The 26,604-nt window shown below is 38.2% G+C and overlaps 1 protein-coding gene across 4 annotated transcripts in view; it reads left to right on the forward strand.

The window, feature by feature from the left end:
• The window catches only part of CA10 (carbonic anhydrase 10), a 210,312-nt gene that overhangs the window by 156,061 nt on the left and 27,647 nt on the right, over positions 1 to 26,604 (forward strand). For all 4 annotated transcript variants that reach the window (XM_037406672.1, XM_037406663.1, XM_037406684.1 and 1 more), the window contains one exon: positions 4,973 to 5,158. In XM_037406672.1, coding sequence (XP_037262569.1) covers positions 4,973 to 5,158 — 186 coding nt within the window. The remainder of the gene's footprint in view (positions 1 to 4,972; positions 5,159 to 26,604) is intronic.

Below are 26,604 nucleotides of genomic sequence, written 5' to 3' on the forward strand. Positions count from 1 at the left end.
CTAGGTGCTTCCATGAAGCTGCTAAGGAGAAGAGCTGAGCAGAAGCCCTGCGGCGCATTACAGGATCCGTGCTGTGCTCCCTAGGCCAGCCACTGCCTGCTGCTGCATTGATACTGAATGGCAGAAAGCAAAGGTAATGACAAAGTATGTGGCATGAGCAGTTCAGGCGCTGCTAACGGGGGAGGAAAGCCCACCGCTCGCTGAGCCAGCAGAGCTGCTTTCCTGCTCTGCTGCAACATCGGGCTCCAGGAGGGAAATACGGAAGCCAGGTGGCAGATAATCGAAACTTGGTTATTGCAGGACATAAAACTGGGGCACTACGACACCTTCAAAACACTTTTCAGCCCTTGGTGATTTGCTTCCCTACACAGTACTAGGCCTTCTTCCGACTGTATCTATTTTCATCCTAAAGAAAGGAACATCTAATATTGCAGATAAGATCCAAGGACACCACAGCAGGCAGCCATACACAATTGATTTTCTTGCTTCCTTACATTCAGTGCTGCTCTACTGGTAGAGACCGATACAAATTTAAAAATGATCTTGGAACTAATCTTCAGACCACTCTTACCTGAATAAATCCACAATGCACTATTTCATTACGTTGTGAAGGCCCTCAGAAAGCAGAGGGCCTGTGCTACCCTTTGAAGAAAGATGCAAGTGAACTGCTAACGTAAGCGTGGGATTGAAAGGCAAAGAAGCCACCTCAGCTCCCTCTCCTTTCCTTTTGCATCCCCTGCGCACATTTCTAGCATGGCTTTGCCCTGAAACAGGCTTCTTTTTCCGTCACTTCTCCTGCTTAGGGTTTTGAAGGCTATTTTAACACACACTGTAATGTGAAGATGTAGGCCACAAAGTTCTGAAAAATATTTAGTTCAGGACTAGTTGTGGAAGAAAAGATGAAGGGAACAATACGTACAGTTAACTAGGACACAACAAAAATACTTCCACAGCTGCAGGGTTAAAGAACATCATTAGGCAAAAAAATGTGTTGGGATTCTTTTTCCTAATGGTCATGAAAGTCTGCAGAGTTTCAAGATAAACATGCATCAAAGAGTTTGTGTTTATTAGGGATGCATTTGTATTGACATTGCTTGTGTTCCACCTTTCAAAGCGCAGAATTGGGGCTTTTTTGTGATCACAGGGCCAGCAAGTTATACACGGATACCACATGAGTATTCAGATCTTACTTAGAAACGTAGTATAGAATATATTAGCAGCGTGCGCCTGTGTGGCTGTCTTGCATCAAGATAAAGAGAGAATAATGCTGCTGGGGAATTATGTGCACAAAGCTCTGTGAAGCAAGAATTAGAAGTAGTGAGATTAAATAGAAAATAACTACATCAGGAATATGTTAATAATTTAATTAAAGTCTACCAAAGTTGAACTGTTCTGCAATTAAGGTTGAAGCCCATCAGCATGCTCTGTTCTATGTGGGGATTTTGCCACAGGTAAAATAACCTGTTTGGAAATGTTTCTTAGTGCATGAGGAAAACGGGATCAACTGAGAGTGTGATATGATCATTAACTTTGACAATGTTGGTCTTCGCTGTTTTCTCAGACAGGGTCTTACTGACATTACATATATATATATATATACATATACATATATGTACATATACATATATATATATTTTCTTTACTGCAGTCTCATTTCTAGTGCATAAGATAAATGTGAATATTGATCCTTCTGAAAAATAGGATCTAGTGCTCTTTTTTCCCCAAGTTTGTTTGCTGTGTTTACATCTTTATATAACTTACAGAACCAAAGGGTTACTAGATAGCAGAGCAAGAAGCAACACAAAGGCCATCACTATGAAGGACTTAGCACCAAAGATTAGTCTGACATATTAGGAAAATAGTTATATAGATATTAACAGATCTTTTCTATTATCCTTTTAAACTACCCTATAACATTTTATCCAGTCCACAGAATGCTATAAAAAATAAATGCAATGCTTTCTGGAGTAGTAGATATTGCTGACAGTACCAGGCAGAGTCAATGTCTTTCCCAGACGGTACCCCAGTCTTCATACTGCTGTAGGAGAACGTACAAAATACAGGAAATACCTCCTTGTTCACTTCTGTGCCTGCAGCCTTTTACAAGACCACATGCAACTGCTTTCAACAAAACTGACTCAGTTTGATCTTCTAAAATGAGGGTGCACCATTACTTTAAAGGCTCAGTACCGTAAAATATGGAAAATCTTTCTTTTATCGGTAGGTTCACATAGTGAATAAGATTGGAACCTTCTTTTTCTCCAGTAGCAGTTGAAACTGCATAGTGAAAAGACAATGTGTTGTTTTCTGCTGAAAACAATGGAAGACAAACTTCTTTTTTTCTTGCATTGTTTTTTGCATGACACTTTCCTACTGAATATAATGCATTTGTGCACTTTGAGCTCACAAAGAGAAAGGAATTGTGTTTATGTGACTGTGTCCTAACAACTGTAAATGGTTATATTTGAAATGCACGCTTTTAAAGGTGATAAAATTTGGGGGTTGTATATAAAACAGACAGTATCCTGAACTGCAATAAACAATTTTACATAGCATTATGGTGGTACTTCCCACAATTAAGCACAGCCTACCATACAAGTCAGAAAGTCTCCAGAAATATATTTTTAAAAAATGTTCCTAAATATTTTGATTTTTCATTCAGATATAATCTGAGTACCTGGCAAATATAAGACACTTCTGTTCTTCTTGTAGTAAGCAAATGCCCATGAAAGAAGTGCCCATTAAAAGCTGCCAGTAATGGTGGTGTCTGTTGACACTCGAGAAAAGAAATGGGCTTGGGCATGTTCTGAGGGTGCAGTTTGGTCCTGCATCTGGACTAGTATATGCAGCTACTCTTCCCCTGGGCACACACTGACAACAAGAATAGTAGTGCTTCATTTAAACCTAAGAAGGCAGATGAAAGGGCAAGGTCTTGCATTTTTTATATGGAAATTCTTGGATTTTGTCCTACATGGTGACAAGTCTGTGTGTCCATGGAGGAGATTTTTAGAGTCTCCCTTGAAGTGTTCCTCCCTCCCTGCAGGTCAGAAATGAGGCATGTCAGATCCTTCCTTGCACTACTTGTATTCTTCGTCTGCAGTTATGTGGGGAAATTCTGTTTTAGAACAGTCGATGCAGCCTCATTACAAGCACTGCATTTTTATGAGGGGAGAAATGAGAAAGACAAATGTTACTCCTGTTCATAAATTTGCCTCTTATAATTTCCCCTCTCTGCTCTGCAGAGAGTTATTTGATTCATATTAGGGGTTATTTGGGTCACTTTTACCTTGAGAGAGAAAATAATGGTAACCTAATTTGAGATTTGTACCAATTTAAGTCAGAAAATGGATTCTGAATATTTTGCATAGTTGCTAAATTTAACTGTGTTCAGTGAAGCATGAGTTTCCAAATGTAAGAGGCATTAAACCATTTTCCCCTATTTGTTTTTAATCTACATTTGTTACTTATGATTAGCAATTTTATGTCATTCACATGCAGTGTACTGAAACCGAATTCAATAAACTGACCTTCCACCTATTAAACTGAACTTGGTATTTAATTATGATGCATGCAAAGTCAAGCAGAAAAACTAAGCAGCATTTATAAATAAGATCATTGTGTTTTATTTGCAATGAATAAGATTATTTGTGTTTATTACTTTTCATAAGAAATTTATTACTGCTTATTTTGAATTGGAATAAACACAAAAAATGGAACATCTGTATCAAAGTTTTTTTAAAAAGCAACAATCAAAGGCTGTTTAATCTCATCCATTTAGTTCTATTGCACAGTCTGTTCAGTGTAACTTTTTACAACATACTGTGCAAGAAAACAGGTCATTTAAACTCAGTAATTAGTATTACAGATAAAATGACACTGCAGCAATGTTAATTACTATAGCACTGATGTAGTATAGGATATAATACATAATAGTCATGTCTTTAATTTTAAATTGAAGTGCAACAAAGCATATTATTGCTACGCTTCCTCTTCTTAAAGGAAATGAATATTATTCAAGTGTACCATTTGTATCCATGCAGAATGTTTTTAAATAAATCACAGTTCTGCTTTAATTCAAACTGGCATATTTCACTTTCTAATGGCATAAATTAGGGAATCTCTTGCTCTTGGAACTTTTCCTGTGACAGTGGAAATCATGACAGAATTATATTCCATATGAAAAATTTCCACAATTATTTTCTTTTTCCTTACAGCAGCTGTAAATCAGTTTGCAAATGAAGCACAACATCCAGTCTTTTTAAAAATAAAGATGAATCTTTAAGAGCATTATAGCTATGTGAGGTGTAGTAGGAACTAGAGAGATATACATGATCGAATTGTAATTAATTCTGTACTACTATGGCTAAAATATCCGGCAGTTGTAAACATAAAATATTCATAAGAAAACAAAGAGACTTCCAGAGGACAACAATGAATTTCTTTACCTGCGGCTCCAGTAGGAGTAGGGCTCCCTATTTATGAATAATTATATCTCTGCTTTTTGCAGCACCTTTAGTTTTGGATAACTTTGTTGTAAATATTAAAAGAAGGAAAAAAGACTTAAATTTCAGATTTGTTCAAGTGTATTTAAATAATTTATGTCAGCTGAAATGTTCCCATTTTCAGTGCAGAAATTGTGTAATGAAGCCATTATTCAGACCTTGCATAAAAAAATATTTAAAAGCCTGCTTAGAAGTGTAATATTACTATTCACTGTATTAACCATGTGCCCCTGGCTAAAATATGTACATATGGATTTAGCAAAATATTTGAATATAGTGTAAAAGATTCAAAGCAGAAGTTGAAGCATAACCTCAGGTTGTGTATATCATCTCACAACAATAAGATGTCTTGCTACATTTAAATGAAGATGTGTAAAGAGCAAAATCTTGAAGTATGTATAACTACTTTCCAGGATTTACAGATTATTTTGAAAAAAATGCTTTTTTCCCCCCCCCCCCATTTTGTTTAGGTCAGTGGGACAATGTATAATACAGGGAGACATGTATCTCTACGATTAGACAAAGAGCATTTGGTCAACATCTCTGGAGGACCGATGACGTATAGTCACCGCTTAGAGGAAATCCGGTTACATTTTGGAAGTGAAGACAGCCAGGGATCAGAGCACCTACTCAATGGACAGGCTTTCTCTGGGGAGGTATGTCAACATACTTGGAGTTACAAATGAACCAGTATGAATTACTTGCTTTCCGTTCCTGCCTGAGTACTTTTTTAGTATTACAAATTACAAACTAATTTGCACTCATAAAAATTGTTTCCCTTTATCGATTCTGAAAATTGGGGACTTGCTTTTTTTTTTTTTTTTTTTCCCTTATGCACTGAAAATTGTGTGACATATCTAAAAATGAAACTGTTGTATTTATTGTATGCATATGCAAGCCTATATTCTCATATGCGCTACTTACAAAGTAATGGAGTATCTTTTGATAGGTCTTTTATATCTCTAGTAAATGCAAATACAAGATTAACCACAAAGTAATACTGAAAGTGCTTCAAATTCTTGTGAAAGTGCTACTTTTGCTACTTACTGGTGTGTAACACTTTACATTGAGTATCATTCTGTCTTTGAATCATGTGAAAATAAGGTGATACTTAATTTTAGAGATGGTTCTACAGAAGTCTGTTGGTCTCCTCAAGAAATAAAGTTAAATCCACAAGTGAACCATGGCAGAATTGGTACTCGCTTTGTATTTTAAATACATGTCTGTAATAGTCCCAGGAAAGACCATCATTTCATGATCCTGCTAGCTATTGCAGGATGGCCCATTACTCTTGCTGCATAAATATTTTAGTCTTGTATATGGAGTAGTTTTTCAAGATGTATAGTAAATTTTTCAGACTTTCTAGTAGACAAAGCAGAGCCTTTCCATTTTTCATACGTAGGAACTTTTTTACATAGAAAAGATGCGTGGGTTCTGTAGACTTTCTTCAGCTTTGTGACATGTCTGTGAACTATCTAGCACGCAACTCTACTCCACAAACCTTAACAAATGAAATAATGCTTCAGAATAACTGTATATTCCTGTAGGGATTATTTTTAAAGACACTCTAGTTATCCCTGTCATCATTCTTTCAGAAGACCTAAATGAATAGGTTTTCATAATAAAGCATTTATTTTCTTGGAGATGAATAATCAAATTACCATCTGTACTATCTATCACAGACTCTGGTGATGAGTCAGTTAATGCATGGCATTTTCTTTGGCACTGTGCAACAGCAGTTATTTAAGAGTAGGAAATTAATTGCAGAGTTGTCAAATGATGGTATTATAATTGATGGTAATAATTTGCTTTGTTTTATAAGATACATAGATGTATAATAATGCCAGCTTTTTTATGAAATTATTCATGTCTTACACATTTGACTGCTGGTTGCCTTCGTTAAATTCTGTGATAAGTGAACATATGATGTATTACTCCTTTACAAGCTGAAAGTTAAGAATGCTGTAGTAAATAAGGTCCTTGCTTTGCTATTCCAATTTACAGAAGAGCAATATTCAAACAAAAGCAAGTTGACTGAAGAACAAAGCAAAAATCTGGTTGAAGCATACCGTTGCACTTGATATGATGTATCAGCATCATTTTTAAGAGGTTTTAAGCTATAAATTCATCAGTCATAGACTGCAACAAAAGGTAAAAACATAGAGCATTGTTCTGCAATACTAACTAACTAAGCTCCCTGGTTTTGAAAGTGGTATTGAAGTACTGGTAATGTCTGGTATTTGCTAACAGAGACCTTCAGTTTTTCCTCAATAAAAGCAGCAAACCTAGCTAAGTGGAAACTGCTGTCAGTCAGTCATGCACATATGCAGGATTCATCTAGTTATCTGAATGCCTCCTACAGTGAATAGAAAGAGATTAGCATCTTCAGAGGATGATCATTCCTGAGGGCCAGAGATGCATCTTGTAGGACAGGACAAATCACTCTGTGGAGATGCATCTCCCTTGACGACAGAGCAGAGACAAACAACAGGCCAAATACCTTAGACTAGACCCCTCCTTTTCAGGTGGTGGGATGAATTCTGGCCTTTGAGAATGTGTTTTTCAAAGTTTCAGATAGTTGTTTTGGACAGGTAAGTTCCAATAAGATCAAGTATTAATTACTAATCTGAACCTGCATCTGCACCATTAAGTCTTATTTACAGAACACATACTGTTTCCAAATTACAAGCACAGATTCAAATCAATCGTGCTGAATAGCATGGCTGCACATTTTCAGTGAAGGATGGCAGCTGACGGTGTTCTTGGAATATATATCCACCTGTACAAGTGCTGTCTGTATAAGTAAGTGATTCTCGATAAGCTCTCAGCTCTGGAAAATGTAATGTCTACAGCTCCCAGCAACTATAGTAAGAAAACTGTAAACAAGCTAGCTGACTTTATGATAGAGTGCATGTCTTTATAATGTAACGTATGCTTTCAAGACTGTTGCTGCTAATTACTGTTCACTTCTGCTTTGGCTAATGCTGTCAGAGGAGATGGGATAAAGAAAAATAACTGTATAAGTGCATTAGTTTAATTTAGCTAGTGCAGGTAAGAATAGCAACGAATATTTGCTGGCTTAGGCTTTAGCCATTGTAGGCAACTAGAGAAAAATCATTGCAGGATTACACTGTTTGACTGCTAATTGCACACTAACTCCCATGACACTGCCTTGTTACTGCTGTTCTTATTTGTGTCGGACAAAATCACTACAGGTTTTACATTGAAACCTCTTTTTTCCTATGGAAACAATACCCAAGGATGAAGTCACCCAAGAAGTGCAAACTATTCCAGTAGATCACAATTGGATAATTCCTGCTCCTTCTTCCCTCCACTCCCACCCAGATCTGACCCTTCATTTTCACTGAGGTCTCCAAGGCATGTTCAAGTCAGCACATTGCAGAGGGACAAGGAGAACCTGGGGAGGAGTCAGGGGAAGGAGCAATGCCTCTCCCTCACAGCACTGGGAAACTATCAGATTGGCTCAAACAAATCTAAATTAAATCCAAGTGCGGACAAGGCAGAAGCTTTTAAACAGCCCCAATGTATCTTGAATCAGCTGCAATGTTCTTTACGCATCTGGAAATCCCACCTAACAGCCTTACTAAGCAAGCAGTTTGTTCTTAGCGACTTATTTTTGCCTAGTGAAGATGTTATGCAAGTGGGCAGGCACACAGAGCAGGCTAGACAGCATGGGAGTGGCACCATGGCATGAAAACCAATCTAGAAACAGCAAATTATTTCAAAATATACTGTGGTCTGAATGATACTAAGAGGCTTGTAATTTACAGACTTTAACATTTAACTAGGTGTTAAAGGCTGTCAAGAGAGATCTCTACAATAATCTGGTTACCTTTCAGCCCCTAATTATCACTTTAGTAGGCAGAATAACTGAACTCATGCTTAAGTAGTTTGAGTGTAAGGGCTTTAAAACTGTGTATCAGATTATCATCAATATGTTTGGCACTGCTAACATAGCAAGAAAGGCAGGCATTGGAATACTTAAATAAATACATCAAGCATTTACTTGTCCCTCCGATACATACTTAAGTGTGTTTAATTCCCTGCTCTTTGCATAAGCATCCTACTGTATTACAATGATTAAAAGAAAATCTTGGGTCAAGCAAAGTCCCCAACTAAGACACCAATCAATTGTGTCTGCTGCCTAATGTCACTATGCAAAACAGGTTTTAATGCTTCAGAGTCCATATAATTTAATAAGAAAGACGATCTTCCTTTCAGACAGCAGCAGTACAAACTACAGCAGAATTTACCAGAGTGCTGCTGTTCTAGCTCTGTCTACCTTGTTAAAATAAAAAGGTAACAACTTCCAAAAAGTCCATGGTGGAAATGGGACCTGTTAACTTTACCATGTGACAAAGTCATAAAAACCCATACCTTTTTTTTTTTTTTTTTCCCCCCAAGCAGAATAATGAAAAATGTGCTGCCAAGACCTCCAACGACTTTATGGCTGTGCACTATAGTAGCCTTATCAATGTAAAGGCAGAAAGTCAAGGAGCTTAATTATTTGGGGTTATGCACTTTTCACAAACTCAGCAACTGGAGACTTTCAAACAACAGACCATAGCCCACAACACATAAAAAACCATGTTTCTTCTTCTGACAGAGATTATAAACACACAATTACTTCATCCACTACATAAGAAGTAAAATAAAAGGCAGAAGAGTATCTAGATAAATGAATACATATTGCAAGCTATACACATAGCTTGGAACTGACATTTATTTTTGCTGCTGCTAAAAGCCACTAAGAAAACCAAATAAAATTCAAGAAAATGGGAATCAAAGGGGGAAGATGGAAATTCTGAAACATCAGCCTTCTCCTACTACTGCAATTTCTCTTAACTGCAGTCATATTCAATGTGAGTGGGTAACTTCTGGTGATAGTAAAGGATTACTTATCACAGGGATCAGTGTTGCAAATCCAACTTCTGATATTTTTAGAAGCAGGACTGTCGGACAGACAGCCTATGAGAAGCATCCAGCCAGCTGGAATAATTTAATCCAGCCTGCTGCAGAATTAGTCTGAATTGTTAAATCAGAAATGCAGCTCTGTCACTGAGACCTTCTGTGCACCTTTGACTTACCTGTGTGGTTCCAAACAGCCTCCCCAAAAACCCTAATGTTGGTATTCTCTATATAAAAAAAAACAAAACCAAAAAAAACCAAACAAACCAAAACCGCAACAACTCAAAAAACAAACAACCAAAAAAACCCAAAGCAAACAAACAAACAACAACAAAAAAAACCCAAAAAAACCCAAACAAAAAAACCCTTTATTGGAATAAAGTATTGTAGTACGGTATATGTGCTATGACTTCAGTTACGTTGGCAAAGCAGAACAAGTCGTGGCCAATTAACATGTCACAACAAACAGCAAGTACAGGCCAACACTATATCGCATTGCTTGTTACAAGCCATTTACATCTCCTTTTATTTGATAAGGCCCCTGTCTTCTTCCACGGAATTTCATCCCCTAGAAGGTGACCATTCAGTTGCGCCTCCCACGTGCCATTTGGCTCGAGGCTTTGCCTACCTTTCTAACCTATGGGTCAGTTCTGCACAAACCCTCCTGTTTTCTCCACACAGTTCCCTACACTTACCCAATATTTAGATTCCTCTCCCAGGTCTGATTTCTGGTTTGTTCTCTATAGGAAGCCTCATTGCTGTGAGGATTTGTGAGTCCAGCATGGCTTCACATCAGATTTTGCTAGCACATAGTCCTTCCTGAGGAAGGGAGCATTAAATCAGCTAGTGATGCCACTGAGCAGGGAGGACAGGACACTCGTGCTCCTTCGTAACCGCGTCCTTACAGGTGGTTGCAACACCAAAGCAGACCTAGCTCTAAGCAGCCCCTACTATGCCTCAGAACACTGGCACTCCTGCCAACGGCTTGCAGAAGGAAGTTTGAAATTCAGATCTGTCAGTTGCCACAGGCCATCTGTATTACATTTTGGAGACTTTATTGGAAATGATGCCGGTCATTTTTAAGTATTTCAGCCAGAAGATAAGTTTACTGTACTCCGGTGCTTATTAATGTTGAAAAATAAGCCTCTGAGGAAAGTACCAGATGAGAGAACACATGTCTAATGGAAGGGTGGTTTAGTAAAATCTCTATAACCTTCAGATTAATGTTCAGCTTCAGAGGAGAAAGTCAATGGGATAATGAATTAAATTGCTATAGGAACAGAATATAAATCAGGAAGAGGTGGTGGTATTGTCATCACTACAGGATAAGGAGACTGTTCACATGAGTAATTCAAAATCAGTGGGAAATGAACATGTGCATTAGTTACAAGAATGCACCTCTGTCCATCCTAAAGATTACAAGTGGTGTCACCCGAAATTTTGTAAAATATTCATATCCACAAAAAGCAGAGTTAGAATCCAAAAGACACTTACTCATCATCACACGCTTATTGTGTTTTTCTAAACCAAAATCAATTTTATATTTACAGTTAAATGGGGTTTTATTGCTGGTTAATATAACACAAAATAGGATTGAACAATATATTAACGCAGATTGAGGGATACTCACACCTGACTGTCCTCTGCTAATTTAAGAGCTCTGAATCATCCAATGGAAATTCCTTTCCACTCTCTAGTGACTTTATAAAGAAATTAGGCTCTTCAGCAGAGATGTGTTTTAGTAGCAGGCTGTCTGGTCTGTCTCCCCTGTAAAACTTTGTGGATATGAAATGGGTGTCCCTCCGGTCAGCAGAGCCCTTTGGATTTAAAAGCATGGTCCATAGGAAAAAAAGAAAAAGTATGATCCGAGGAAGAACACTGCAGAGGTAATCTAGACAGCAAAGCTTGCAGGGAGGCATGCTTGGAAACCCATGCTATTTTTTAAAGCGAAACTTATCAAAAACATTTGTAAATATTCCCAAAATACTTCCCAAAGAAAAATGAAATTATAAGTGCAGATTCTAAGCAAAAGTTTTATTGACTAAAGAGTCATTAAGGTGCTAAGGCTAATACAACACTTACTGTACCTGAAACCAGCAATAAAACAGAGGTAACAATAAGACACTATAAATGGAGTGGGAAAATAAAAGGTAATGCTTGAATTTATGGTATATTTTTCTGTCAGGTATGGATCATACTGTTCCAGAACCACTGCATGAAGTAATACACAATAATTAACCATAGTCTGTGCAAACGTATAATTTAGATTACGCAGCCTGTTAAACTGCCGGACTGTGGCCTCCCTTCCAGGACTGTAGCTGAGAGCAGGCAGAAGCTAGAGGGGGAGATCAAAATGCTCTGAGTCTCCCGAGCAAAGCAGAAAACCTGAACATCCCTCATGCTCCCCGTCAAAGTGCAACATTTAAACAAGCCTTTGACACATGTACCGGTACATCATCTGTGGCTGCTCTCTGCTCTCAGAGGAAGAGGCACACGATGCCTCTCAGCTCTGTGGAGTGCAAGTACCTTGCAATGCAGTTACGTTCCTGCACTTCTGCAAGCCAGCTCAGCACCAGCTTTCCACCTGAACCTGAATAGTTTCAATGGGAATAAGGACAGAAAAGTTTGGGGCACATAGCAACTGAAGAAATAAACTTATCCCCCAGCTGCTACACAGGACTATATAAAGGAACAAGCTACAAAATATAAAAAATTCTGCAGGTTTCATGAGCTACTGCAAATAATTTTTCAAAATCTAATACTGAAAAACTGAATGCTACGTTTTAATTCCCAGATGTCTCATGTTATTTTGTTCTGACCCTTCTGTACTTACATTTCTTAAAGAATTCAAAGCATCTGAGCTATACATATTTAACTGTTACTTTGTCGATGGATAAGAAACAAGGTCTGAAGATAATATGCAAACTAATTGCTGTGCCAAATTCCATTTACTTGCTTTCATGTTCCATTAGATTTTTGTAGGGGGTTTTTGGTGTGAGATTTTCAGCATTATGTACACTTATATGAATTACAGACAGGAGATGACAACGAGTGATTCCTTGAAAGCAAAAGCTGAAAATGGGTGGAAAGCCAGGCAGGAATGGAACCGTCTAAACATCCCTGGCTACAACAGCAGTAATAACAATTTTAAAGTACCAGTCAGAATAACATGTTGGCATCCAGGTATTTTGAAAGCAGCAAATGGGCAATATTTAAAATGCAGTCAGTGTTTTGTAGCAAGGAAGTCTCTCCTTTTGAACTACTCAACTGGAAACCACACGAAAGATGGCTTTCCAGGAATATGGAACAGAAATTTTAGTGGTGTATTTTACATCAAAATGCAGTAAACTTCCTACATTAGCTATGTGCTAAAAATGTATCTTAATCCTTAGTAACCTTCAAGAGAAGTTTCATCTTTAACACTTTTGAAGTGGAATAGTTGACGTTTAACTTATGTTCCTTCCTGTGTTTTTTTGCTAGACAGTCATCTTGAAGTCATGGGCAATACATGCTTGTTAAACAACAAAACCCAAAATTCAATAGCCAGGAGAAGTTATAGAATCAAGTGAAGGTGTAGCAGCTATAAATCACTGATCATAAATATATAAATAGAAAAAATACACAGCAAGTAAAATTCATTTTTCTATGAATGGCTGCATTGCTAGGCAGTGCCAGTGTACTCTTGCAGTCATAGTCTTACATTTAGTGCTGTTGTAGTCATACTGCCATTTTTAAAGGAAAATTGCATTCTAGAAATAGCCTGTTTTATCCTTCCCCTAGGAAAAAACGTTAATTACACAAATCAAGTTATATAATGTCTGAACTTTGTATCAGCAATAAAGAATTTTACTTCATGTATAATCAGCTTCTCATATCATAAATATCATTCATGTTATTTTTTCACCTTTCTAAAACCTGATTACCAGTGGAAATACAAATGAGGTTTTTTACTTGTTTTTTTGCAAGGGGAAGAATTTACACTTCACACTGTAGACCTAAGTGTGCGTTTTATGATAGCAGAGATAAAACTGCACAAGTTTAATGGTTTTATTTGAAGCAAACAGTAATAGGATGTTTCTCTTGGTGTATAAACAACAGAGGTTTAGTTATTGCACCAACAGGGAGTCAGGATTGGACCTGGATACAGCTATGGCTCTTCGTAGAATACAAACTAAGAAAAAGATATGGGGGGAAAATTACATATTTACTTTTAGCAGAAAGACTAACAATAACATATAATTGAAAGGAACAGTCATCTAATTTTATAATCCCAAACATTCATTAGATACCATCTGGAGTTTGAATGATGCTTTAGAACAAGTGTTTAACCACTTACAAAACTTGAGACTAAATTTCAGGTACCCAAGCAGGATTTTGATCTTTGTTTTAGGCTTGCAGTTTGTCACTTTATCAGATTACTGAGTTTTTTTTGTAGTCATTGCAGGTGAAAAATTACAGTTCACTGTCACATCAGATAAATGAAGGACCTTTACAGAAATATTTTAGTATGCCATCATTTTGATTATTTTGACATGGTAAAATTGTCTGAAACAAATCACATTAAGTCTTTCTGGAATAATTAAATACATTAACATTTCAGACAACGAACTATACAGAAATCACCTGATTTCTGTAGATTCTTAATTGGTTTCTAGAAAGCATTATTAAAAATTTAAGTATTTGAAAATTTTATATATAAGGTTTAAGGGAGTCATTCTTAAAGCAATGAGTGAAAGGCTGTTAAGTTAGGTACCAGCTGCTACATGGCACTGACGTTTTCTTCATTATTTCCACTGATGTGCAATAGGACTTCTACTCTCAAGTCAGTTATAGCAAGAATCAAAAATGTTTTTGCAAATATTTGCTTATCTATCACCTAAGTCTGAAAGCATCCAGATTCCCTAGATTTCTCAATGCTTTACCAAAGCACATTATTCTTCCTGGATTCTGTATAGGAAATTCTGGATGCTTGATACAAGGAGTTCCATTTCTGGGGCCCAGGGTTTTTTGCTTCTATGTATTACCTCCTGGAGATTTTGTGACACAAGCTCCATAGATACTGTCTGCTATATACTGAAATTTAAGAAACTGTACAGGCAAATATTTCAAGGCAAATATTCAAAAATACTGGGTTTTTTTCCCCTCTTCCTTTTCATTATCTATATACGTGGGTGTTCCTTATCAGAAAACTTTCCTTCTTTGGAAACTACTTTGCTCAATCTTATAAACGATCCATCCATTAGCAGAATTGTAGGACCTGTCCAAACAAATCGCAACCTTATATTAATGCAGCATGTGACACGGCAAAATATCTACTGCGTGAAATAATAAATACTGAATTTCTTTGAAACTGAGTGAAACAGATCCCTTTAATAATAAATACATTTTTGCACGTGTTTATTTTTCAGTTACCAACTGTTCTCTTTTTGGGGGGGAGGGAGAAGTGGAAAAGAGTGTCAATGTACTGAGAGCACAGTCTGTCACTGACTATAATCTAAATCCCTTTGGTGCCTCAATTTTAAAATCCAGCATCATAAAGCAATAAGGTGGAGTTTTTCTGCTTAGAGTAGCAGCTGTAGGATTTGCTCTTTTAAACCACTGGGACATTAAAACATTCAGCACTCTAAACCTCCAGTGTCACTTTGGAAGTATTCGCTCTGCCTCATTCCAAATTATTATCATTTGCTTGGGTTGCCTTTACTTGCTACGGGATGATTCTTCCTTAATTAAAGAGTAATTTACCTCTGCAGATGAAAAACTATGGTCACTTTGAATTATTTTTTTTCACTTGGTAGTGATTTTTCCATTACACTTCTTGAGAATTTTAACTTTTCCCAAAAATGTATTTAATGTAACATTACAGAGAAAGGAGGACTCAGACTAACTTCTTATATAAAAGCTTTTGCAGCCATTATGGACAACCACAAAAGAAAAGAAAAAGCAAGCATATGTGAATTTTTATTATCTGTGCAATTTACCAAAACAATAAAAAAACAGTGAATAATTACTGCAGACATCACCCTGGAAAAAAACTCTCATGAAGGCAATGGACTTTAGTCTGAGGTAAAATTGTATGATTTGGTATTTATCAATATCTGATCAATATCTGATGCACAGACATCAGAGTGCAAAAAACCATAGTAACCTTTTAGCCCAGTCTCTCTTCAGTGATGCTGCCTGTGCACTGGAGGATGAGTGCTGGCAATCAATCATAAACGGGAGAATCCAGAGTTAATAACAGGTGAGATGCTACACTTTCAAAATACTGATCAGTCACCAGCGAACACAGCGAAGTTCCTCAGGCACTTTCGTGTTTGGTGCTGAGCATTCACACAGCCACGCGTGTCTTGACTGCAGCAATCTGTTTAAAGCCTAAATGGAGTCAAAGCCAACTAAGTTCTGAGAGCAAGCATGGCCCTTGTAGCCCAGAGAGTGAGGATTCACTTTGGAAGCTATCATCCACGTACAAACGGAAGAGCTTCAGACAGCAAATGTGACCCTGATTTTGAACAGTCTATACTTGTTGGTAGATCTCTCTTGCAAGAGGCAGGAGTGCCTGGCTTGTACCCGTGTCCAAATCAGGCAAAGGAGGCAGCCAAGACAGCGTAAAAGCTCTTCCATGTCCTACATGGATGCCCTGGTGGCTGGGACCTGGGACCTGAACGGTGGGAGGGACCACATCCTCCTAGGACTGAATTAGCCCAGGAGGAGCTCCAGCTCAGAAGTCTCCCTCCTCCCTGATAATAATTACCTTTTCTAATACATGGTGACAGCTGTGAGCCCTTACTGTTAGCTGTCTAACCTTCAGTTTATTTCTGTAGCTTCAGCTACTCCTTTGGTTGGTCTTTGTCCCTTACCTTATGTCTAATAGTTGCTTATGAGACATTTTAGCATCTTAGTAAAAAGCCAACTAAATCATGTCAATTCTAGCTGCCTTTTTATTACATTTTCAGGGAACACTGTGGGGTTGCAGAGTTACAGTTTTCATTTAGCATACTGACTTGACCTTCCACCATCACTGTAGACCTTTCCTTAATTAAAAGGACACAGGCACACACTGCCTCCCAGAAGTCAAAACAAAATACCTCCAATTTAAAGTATTTTAACCATCTAGGTAATTGATATTTTCAATAGAGACTGAGAAGAAAATACTTCTAAATCTTGTTCACGGTAGACAAAACTGTGATAGATAATAGATGAGGATATTTTAGAAACAATAAAGGGAGGCAAACAAGTTTTTGTTATCATGTCATAAGCATATATTTCTAAAATTATTACAATTAGATCAGTTTCTTAGGCTTACCTAGCTTTAAAATAGCATGTGAGTGACAGCTGGCATAACAGCGTCAGTGTTAACACTGCGGAGAATCAGAATCAACAAGGTTAAACCACATTCCTTCGAAGTCCACTTCCTTTCCATTTATCTTTTAATATCTCACCACCACTATCTGTCTGCACTCTTATCTCTGTATAAACTAACTGGACATTACTGCACACACCTGCCAAGATTTGCTGATTTAAAACTCAGTAGAAATTAATTCAACGTGTTCAGTTACTTTTCAGTAGGTAGGTTGGGTTTTTTTAATCTAACAGCCATGAAAACATTTTCTAACTGGCTATTTGCCATAGGCACACTAGAAAAGGACCATATACAAGTTATTACTCTGAAAGTTCTATCAAAAGCAAAGAGAGTTCTGGATTTTAGCTAGAAGGGGCAAGTCCATTACTGCCCATCTCTTTCCACCATCTCAAATTTTATTTACTCTTTCTTATCAAAATATGAACATGCTACTGCCATCTAGTCTCTGGAAATTCTGCTAATAACAGAACCAGTTGGCAACATAGTCTTAATCTGCTTAACCTTGAGTATAGAACTGGTCAGAAACAGCTGTCACAGTGTCTCAGTTGCATAATTCCTATCAATAAAAAAGTGGGGGTTTTTATTCTTCAAGGCATATTCAATGTGAACAGTATACATTTGGCATATTTTTTTATGTGAATTTTTGCTTTTTTCACCTTTAGCAATATCTTTCCCATTTCTTCCAGCAATCTAAGCACAAAGCGATCAAAGACTGAGCTATCAATCCTACACAGTATCCCCAGTCCAGCCTGATACTTTGAGGTCTGTGTCCAAAGCACAGCATGTAGGTATGGTCCCAAGAGGCCCATCATTTTTTGTGTTTATACAGGACTTAATCTTACAACATCCATGGCTACAGGAGCTCAGCCACCCAATTCTCATTGCCTGCTGCTTTTTTGCTTCATACCACGTAAGTCTGAAATACCCTGGCGAGGTTGTTCATTTGCAATACCCTGTCTGAGGCAGACAGAAGTTTCTTCCAGCTGCTCCAATCCAACAAACTATCAATGCAGTATGTTGCACTGCACTAAAATTCATTTATATAAAGCAGTAGCGAAGCATGGCTTTCAAATTGTGGGTTCTGCTAAAATTCTCCAGAAGCAGCAAGAAAGAAACCTTTACTCTTTTTTTAATTTTTTGAGAGACCAAAAAACTTTTGGTAACATGCATAAATGATGAATTAGCATACTCATCTGAAATAAGGAATTCTGATTCAGAAAAGGTTAAAAGACTTCACAGTACTAAATGTAGTACAGTCAAGTGCTTTGAGAGAAGACAGGTAGTATTCATTACTTTATTCATTACTTGCTTTCTTCACATAAAAACAACAAGGAAGGGTCAATAAAATATCATAAAAATATGCTACCAATAAAAGCCTAATTAAAAATACATAAAGTATTTGCAGAAAAATCCATCATGGGTGAAACCTAAAGCCCTGTTTACCACACATTCCTTTAGCAGGACATGCCTATACTTCAAAGACAGAAACTAATAATCAAAGAGTCAGAGCTCTGGTCCCAATTCTGCAGGTTGTGAAATTACTTTGTGGCTTTGGGGTTTGTGGATTGTTTCTAAAGAGTATTGTGGCATTGACCTGTGGAGCCAGTTTTACGCAAAATAGAAATTACTACACCAAGATTGCTCCAGCTAAGGTAGATTTGGGCATATTTTGTTCCATTTTTACTTTCAGAACGGCGGTCACTGAGCTATTTTCAGTGAGGTGGCTAATGGACAAGCTTGGGAGAATGGTACTGCTGTGGTTTTAAGCAGAATGGTCCAGTCCTGACCATTCCTGCTTTAGGCATGATTAGTGCCATAAGAGAGGTATCAGACAGGAATACTTCCACGCACATCCAAGGCTGCAAATTAAAGCCTAACTCTAGGAGTTGTGGTTTCAGGCATAGTTCTCTATGGAAGTTTTAAAGTTCCCGTGCTCTAGATTGTCCCTTTGACCATCTGCCTGTACCCACAAACAAAACTTTATACACACTTACAGCCCTGCTGAGGGCAGGGACATCACAGGAAAACCCACAAATTACTGTAAGATAAACTAGAGTGATGAAGACATCAGGTCTCCAGGCTCTTGGCTAAATCACAAGACAAACTGGAAGGAAATCAGGCAGATTTCTGATAGCCTCTGCTTGTATTTCAGCAAAATTTCTTTGAAATCAATTTCCCTCCATGAGGTACTTTGGTTTTGACATGTAAGCATTTTCCAGCAAAACCCTGTTTCAGCAAAAAAAAATCCCAACTAGTTCTGCTTATGATTAGTGCAAGGCCTGATTCTGTGTGAAGCCCAAGGGTGTGTTGAGTTAAGAGGATTTTCACTGTTTGATTTGTAGCTTAAAACCTCCCCGTCTACTGTTTCTAAGTCACAAAAGGCACAATAGCGGGACTGTTCTTCCTCCTAACTGGTAGAGCTATTCCTTGAGGCAGTTAATTGGGGGGGGGGGGGGGGGCAATAAAAAAATTACCTTTATTTTTCCAGATTCTAATATTCTAATGAACGTCTGTCTGTTCCATTCTCATAGGATTTTCTTTTAGAAACCCAGGAAAATGCTGAAAGAAAAAATGACAGGGTAAAAAAAAAATAAAATAAAATCAGTATCAGAAGCTCCAAAAGCCTTTTTTCCTGTGGCCTATTTGAAAATACATACATTCTTTTTAGATAGACTCAGTACTGGAAATAAATACTTCAAAGAAAGTTGGAAATCTTTTGTTAGAATTCTGAGCTTTCAGGCAGCACGTTCAGGCCTGTCCCCACAAATCTTTGTATACATTAACGGCCCCATTGAAATAAATGAAACCATGGGCCTGCCAATAAATGTAAAGTAAGGTAGGATGTGTGTTTACATTGCAGTTGTTTCTGTCGGGAGCACAATACATTGGGCCACAATACAAGGAGAGCAGGATGCAATGTCTAGGATGTAAAGTATTTAAATCCATCCACATTTAAAATGTTTTGGCTCCACTGTGATCTCATATATGAACTTCACATTCATTTTTTCTTATTTGATGTACCAAATAATAAAGTATCTAGAAATGGCTAATACTGCAGAAATCACCAAGTGATTAGAATGAAAACAGAATTTTTAAAAAGACACAGACTTCTTTACCAGCACAGAACACATCAGTTTTGTGATGCCATCCATCTTTCGAATGATCTTGTAAACTCATCAATATTTTGGTTGTGATCATCAAACAACCTTTGGGCAGCTTGAAGTAGATCGATTTTACCTGTGTACTGCGAGATGGTATTCCTTATTTTGTGCTCCGAAAGTGGCAGCTTATAACTCAAAGTGAATGACCATTATTAAATCTAAAGATGTACATGGTTTAAAATAAAATTTAAAAAATGGGGAATTCTAGAAAGCCATCAGAATTACTTAGCTGTAGCATCTTATATCAGCTGAAAATCTGTCCTTTAATGTTTGTGAAGAGGAAAATAAAAGTGCAATGAAGAGCTGGAAGAGACCATCTGTCTCCTTTTAGTTTGTTGTTTTGCTTAGGGCTGGGCCTGAACCAAAACCCTAATTCAGACATGTCCAGCGTTTGAAAGCAGTCACATCGCGGCCCCCTTGGATATTCAGAACTGCTGATAGCTGCTCACAACAGACACTAATGATACCCCTTGTAATGCTTTTTGTGAAATGCTTTACGGTCATTAACACATTTGCCATTAACTATCAATTACCTTGCAGTGTAATTATTTTGCCAGTTTTACAAAAGGGTAGACCGAGACAGCGACTGAGTCAACTGCAGTCATGACAACAGACCATGGCATAGTGAGGACCAGAACGTGAGATTTCATGGTGTTTTCAAAGTCCCAGAAATTCTGCCTGCCTGATTTCTCAAAAATCACTCATAGTGATAGATGGATATCTTAAATAGGCAAGTCTTGTCATTGTTACCTCTACAGCGAAAGTTAATCACCCTGCACTGTGCAGAGTACAACTTCCAGCTGTATTAAAGGACCATCATGAATTTTCCATTGTATATGCACAATATTCTGCCACCCAGAAAATCTTTTATCATCAATACCTGAACCTCTTTCTTTACCAGCTACTTTTTAAACTTCCAAATTTGTAATGTAAATATAGCAAAAGAGGCTGTAGAGGATTTGCATGACAAGGTTTTGGAGGGGGGGGGGCGGGGAGGGCTACAGGGGGGGCTTCTATGAGAAGATGCCAAAAGCCTCCCCCATGTCTGACAGAGCCAATGCCGCCCAGCTCCAAGATGGACCCACCGCTGGCCCAGGCTGAGCCCATCAGTGACTGTGGTAGCACCTCTGGGAGAGCATATTAAGAATGGAAATAAAAATATCTGTGCCAGCAGAAGAGAGGAGTGAGACTATGTGAGAGCAGCAGCTCCGCAGACACCTGGTCAGTGCAGGAGGGGGCAGGGGGGCTCCAGGCACCAGGGCAGAGTCCCCTGCAGCCTGTGTGAAGCCCATGGCAAGGCAGGCCATCTCCCTTGGCCCTTGGAGGTCCATGGTGAAGCAAATATCCATCTGCAGCCCATGGAGGACTCCACACCAGAGCAGGGGGTGACCAAAGGGGGCTGTGACCCGTGGGAAGCCCATGGTGGAGCAGCTTTGCTGGCAGGACTTGTGGACCCATGGGGGGACCCACAGTGGAGCATTCTGTTCCTGAAGGACAGCACCCCATGGGAGGGACCCACGCTGGAGCAGTGTGTGAAGAACTGCAGCCCATGGGAAGGACTCATGTTGGAGAAGTTCATGGAGAACTGTCTCCTGTGGGAGGGACCCCACGTTGGAGCAGGGGATGAGTGTGAGAAGGAAGGAGCAGTAGAAACAACATATGATGAACGTGTAACCCCCATTCCCCATCTCCCTGCACCACTTGGGGGGAGGAGGTAGAGAAATTAGGAATTAAGTTAAGCCTGGGAAGAAGGGAGGGGTGGGGGGAAGGAATTTTTCTGATTGGAATGGTAATAAATGGAACTAATTTCCCCAAGTTGAGTCTGTTTTGCCCATGACAGTAACTGCTGAGTGATCTCCCCATCCTTATCTCAACCCACGAGCCTTTCATGATATTTTCTCTCCCCTGTGTGGTTAGAAGGGGAGTGATAGAGTGGCTTTGTTGGGCACCTGGTGTCCAGCCGTGGTCAAACCACCACAGAGGCAGATAAAAAACAATGCCAAAAACAGAAGGCTGTTGTACAATAAATATGCCAAGCTAAGTAGGTCTCAAAATACTTTCTCCTGAGTTGCAGTAGGGCTGTAAGCATTGACAATATTAAAAGTCAATGAAGCAGTGAAAATAATTTACAAGATATATCCTCAAAGTTCACAGAATGCTAGTACGGTAAGTATCTTTCAAAATGTCTCTAAATATATTTAGTATTTTTTCTTTGGATATATAGTCTCAAATTTGTTGAACCATTTAATTATTTTGACATCTTCAAACTTTGAGATGTTGATTGATTCTAATCAGTAGATCTGTAACTGAATAACTGCTTATCAAATTGCTGTTAATGAAGCAAATAGAGCAATTTATCCTTAACATGCACACATTTCATTTGTATACGTTACTTACACCATTCATCTGTGTGGAAAGTCGAGCCTTACTAGTTTCTACAAAACAAACTGCACTGTGGTAACAACAGCAAAACGACAGGCTTCCCTTTTAATTTTAATTCATATTGGAAATCTAATTTACAGCACTGCTGCTATGTGTAAAAGTAAAAAAGCCATGTATGGCTGTGTGAACAACTCCAGCTGCAAGAAAGTAAAACTATTGCCAATAACGTGAGAAAGAACAGCATAGCCTTTGTAATCAGAAGTCTGTGACATGCTGTGATGCGTCAGCTTTCAAGTTTTTGGTCTGAGTAGTCAGCCCAGCAAGAGCTACAGACTAACTACATGCATACAGATATGTATATATATATATATGAGATCAAACGAGCAGCAATTGAATGCTGAGCTGTTTTGTATGAACAATCTGCTATAAATAGTTGGCCAGGTGAAAATATTTTCCTTCGTTGCTTGAGAAGCTGTCTTCGGTGTTTTGATTCATGGAAAATTTTCCTCCTCCTCCTATTCTGAAGCAATGTGAACAGCTTCTCTTTAGGTAGATTGTACTGTGGAATTGCTAGTCTTTTATTGCTGCTAGTAGTTTTACCCTTCTCCCCGTTCAATATTAACCATGGAGGAACCAGAAGGAAACGAGTGTGTCTGAGGAGCTGACAGAACCCTAGCTGCTGGTTGCCCCCGTCTTCGATCCGTTTGGCTCATTGACTGCAGATGAGTTTGTCGTGGCAGCAGCAGCCTCATTCATTCTTTGCTTTGCTCTCAAGTTTTGTCTGCATTGACATTAGAGCTTGGGTTTGTAATGCGGATGGATCTGTATGGTCAAAGGTACTTCACTGAAATGCAGTTTCTGGGAAATACAGGCAGATGACTGCAGAAGTCAGTGGCAGTGGAGCTATTCAATAGCATCACTCACGTGACATTGTCTCATCTACTCTGCAACAGTGACCTGTAACTGAACCTCAGCCAAAGGGACCAGAGTGTTTTATCTGGGTATTTTTAAGTAGTAGGAATTACATTGTCAAAGTAGATCAATTCTCATCCATTGTGAAACTGTTTATTCACCAGACTCAGTTGGCTGAGAACAGCATATGTATGGTGGGGGAATAAAGCTGCACAGGAATGGGACCAGCTACTGCTGGTCTTGTAGGCCTGCATAATAACTTGTCCCTGTTCCACCCATGAAATTGCCCTTGATATCAGGAGAATTTGTGATGGTTGCCAGATGCTAAGCCCCAACTCCAAGGTGTTCCTCTACTTCTGAGTGTTAAATACTTCACTTGTAAAGTACAGCAGAGGCATGAAAGATGCTAAAAAATAAGTTCTGTTCTATTGTTCCTTGCTAAAAACTTAGAAGTTCTATCAAAGATAGTAAGGACATCAGATCATTAATCTGAAGTATAAATACTTTAACATCACAACTCAGAGTATGAGCAGATTAGCCTATAGCAGTTCATCCAGCTATGTTCTAAGTTAAAGGCAGTTCTTGTGTCATCTTTTTTTTTCTTTATTCAAACAGCATAGGTACTTTGTAGTGCTTCAGATAACACAGAATAAACTTAACTAAAAAATTACAGAATGTAAAAGTTTAGGGCTCCAAAATTGGGAAATGAGAACAGAAAAGCTGGTTTTGCTTGCATTAGTTTGCTTGTCCATGCAGTCTTTTTTTTGCCTCCCTCTTCACTATCTCATTTGATCTGCCACAACGAAAGATCAAACAGGGTGAATCAAACAAGTCAAAACAACTCATAACATTGGGGATTTTTCAGCCACAGCCATCGATTCTTCTGAATTGCAGCATCACTCTGTACATTTAGGTCGTACTTAACGTTGCCCTCCTCATATGATAACAAGCTGTAGTACAATATTTTTAAAACACAGTTAAGTTAATGAAACATTTGAGATCTTTTGAATTTTTGAAATTTAGTGATTCTAATTATGGAACATCAAAGCTAAAACACGGAATGCAGACACAGTTTGACAGTACAAAGAAAAGGTGCAATACTCTAACCCACCAGAGCATCTGAACTTATTTTTCTGTGCTTTCAGAAACACTTGCAAGAGCAACCTGTGACATCCTTGGAATGATGTAGACAGCAGAGCAGCAGTGCTGCCCTTTCCCACAGTGATGGCCCCTTGAAAAAGCAGCAGTCTGATTTCAAACATATATTCACTAACCTCTGAACACCACTGTGAAAGGAAACTAGGGTATATTTAAGGACCATTTTGCTTCTCTAGGAAATGCATAGTGAGGAATGGCACGGCTGGATAGCAGTGCTAACATTAGAAGAATGACAGATTGTGACAGGAAGAAACAGGACAGAGAAGGGCAGGGGAGAGGTTTTCATAAAAGAAGTGGAATATATGGGTCTGAATATGGGCAAGGAAAACGTCATAGATATGGCACAGGCATCATTATAGAAAAGCATAATAATGAGCATGGCTCGAAAGGAATCCAGTCTGTGCTGGGCACATTTATCCACTAGCATGTTTTTGATTTCATCTCTTCATCTGCTGGCAGTAACCAAAGTTGACAGGGGCTATTGCAGCAAAATTCAAGTCTATTAAATGAAGGTGGGCATCCTCAGTTCTGCACAAAATATAGACTGACTTGATAAAACAGCTGAGTGTTATTGAAATTACAGGGGGAAAGTAGACAAATTGAAATTTGGACTGGAGCACAAGAGCCAACAGCAACTTTATATTATGTGTTTGAGAGATGTAATGCCCTGAAGTACTAACAAATGCATTTTTACATCTCATCCTGAGAATCTTACAGATTTTTTTCTGGAAATGTCCTAAAAATCTCAACCTTGATGTTCAAACTCACAATTATTTTGAGCAAACCTATTTCCCTGGTGAGTTGCCCTCTTTTCTTCTGCAGCAAATTTCTTCTACTTGACTCCCAGTTCTGCACAAAGTGATTTATTAGAGAGATCGCATTTTTTTTTCCCCTTCTGGAAAGTGTCATTTTCTGAACAAGATCAAATAATCTCCTGCGCTTCAGTATTGACTAATTTTAATTATTAAAGCTTTTCTCCTAGGAAAACCTCTTCATGCTGTTTGCTGAGAAACCAGCAATTTTTAATAGAATTCAGAAACTTCTTTTCTTGAGATCAGGGAACACTGGGGACTGAATTCTGACTTTAAACTGAGCTCACAGTTCAATGATTTTTTTTTTTATTATTAAGTAGGAAGAACTAGCTTTTTCCTTAACTTTTTTCTATCTGTCTGTCTCAATTTAAACTTGTAGTAATGGGCTTTACAAAGGCTAGAGTAATAGTAGCACATAATTTTCAGTAAAACATAATCATGTATATTTAAACGAATTATAAAGCTAAACACATACTTTGTGTATATACTAGTTACTAAAAATCAGAAATCAATCTTTTATTAGATATCATTTTAGATATGCAGTCCCCATTACCATAATTTTATATGGGATCCATTCCTCACAACAGCCTAGCAAACTGATATTGTTAAAATGTCAACGAAAAAAAGAATAGCTACATTTCTATTATAATTTCTCAATTTAAGTTCTCAGGTTTTCACATCATTGACAAATAATTAGATGTTTTAGCAAGGTAGCAGGATAATTACACTATTGCTCCATAAAGACGGCACTATCTGCATTTAAAGTTTAATGCAGCTTTACCTACAGACATTACAAACCAGCATATCTGACTACAACAACTGTTTACTGCAGTATAATGAAATCAAATACATGTTTAATGATGTAAGGTTGACAAAGTAATAAAGTAGTATTTAGAGTCAACATCTTCAATTAGGTGTCTACTTTGGTTGAAGAGTTCTTAACATTACAGTTCAAAGAGCTGGATTTTTATCCACTGTAATTTTCAGCTCCATTTCATCTGTGCACTAGGAGAAGGTTTCTCTTTTGCTGTACAAGAGCCATACCACAGGGTAACGTACATAACAAAGAAATTAAACAAAGGAAGAAGTGGCAGGCACAACGTTAGGACTAACAAGAAACTACAGCTGGTCAAATTTGTGAATAGTAATTTCATGGGGGAAAAACAAGACAAAACCCACAGGAGACATTGCTTGTATTACAAGAACTTTTCTTGCACATCTAACAAAGCAATACCATTCCAGTCACTGTGCACCAACACTGGTAAATATTGGCATGATTTTACGAGACTAGCATGAATTCATAGCTAACCACAGTATTTGCCACAGCCCAGCTTTACAGCCACGCTGTGAGCACACAGCTCCCTAACTGTGTGGGGATAGCAGCACCC

The sequence above is a fragment of the Falco rusticolus genome, chromosome 1, assembly GCF_015220075.1.
Source record: "Falco rusticolus isolate bFalRus1 chromosome 1, bFalRus1.pri, whole genome shotgun sequence".
Taxonomy (NCBI): Eukaryota; Metazoa; Chordata; class Aves; order Falconiformes; family Falconidae; genus Falco; species Falco rusticolus.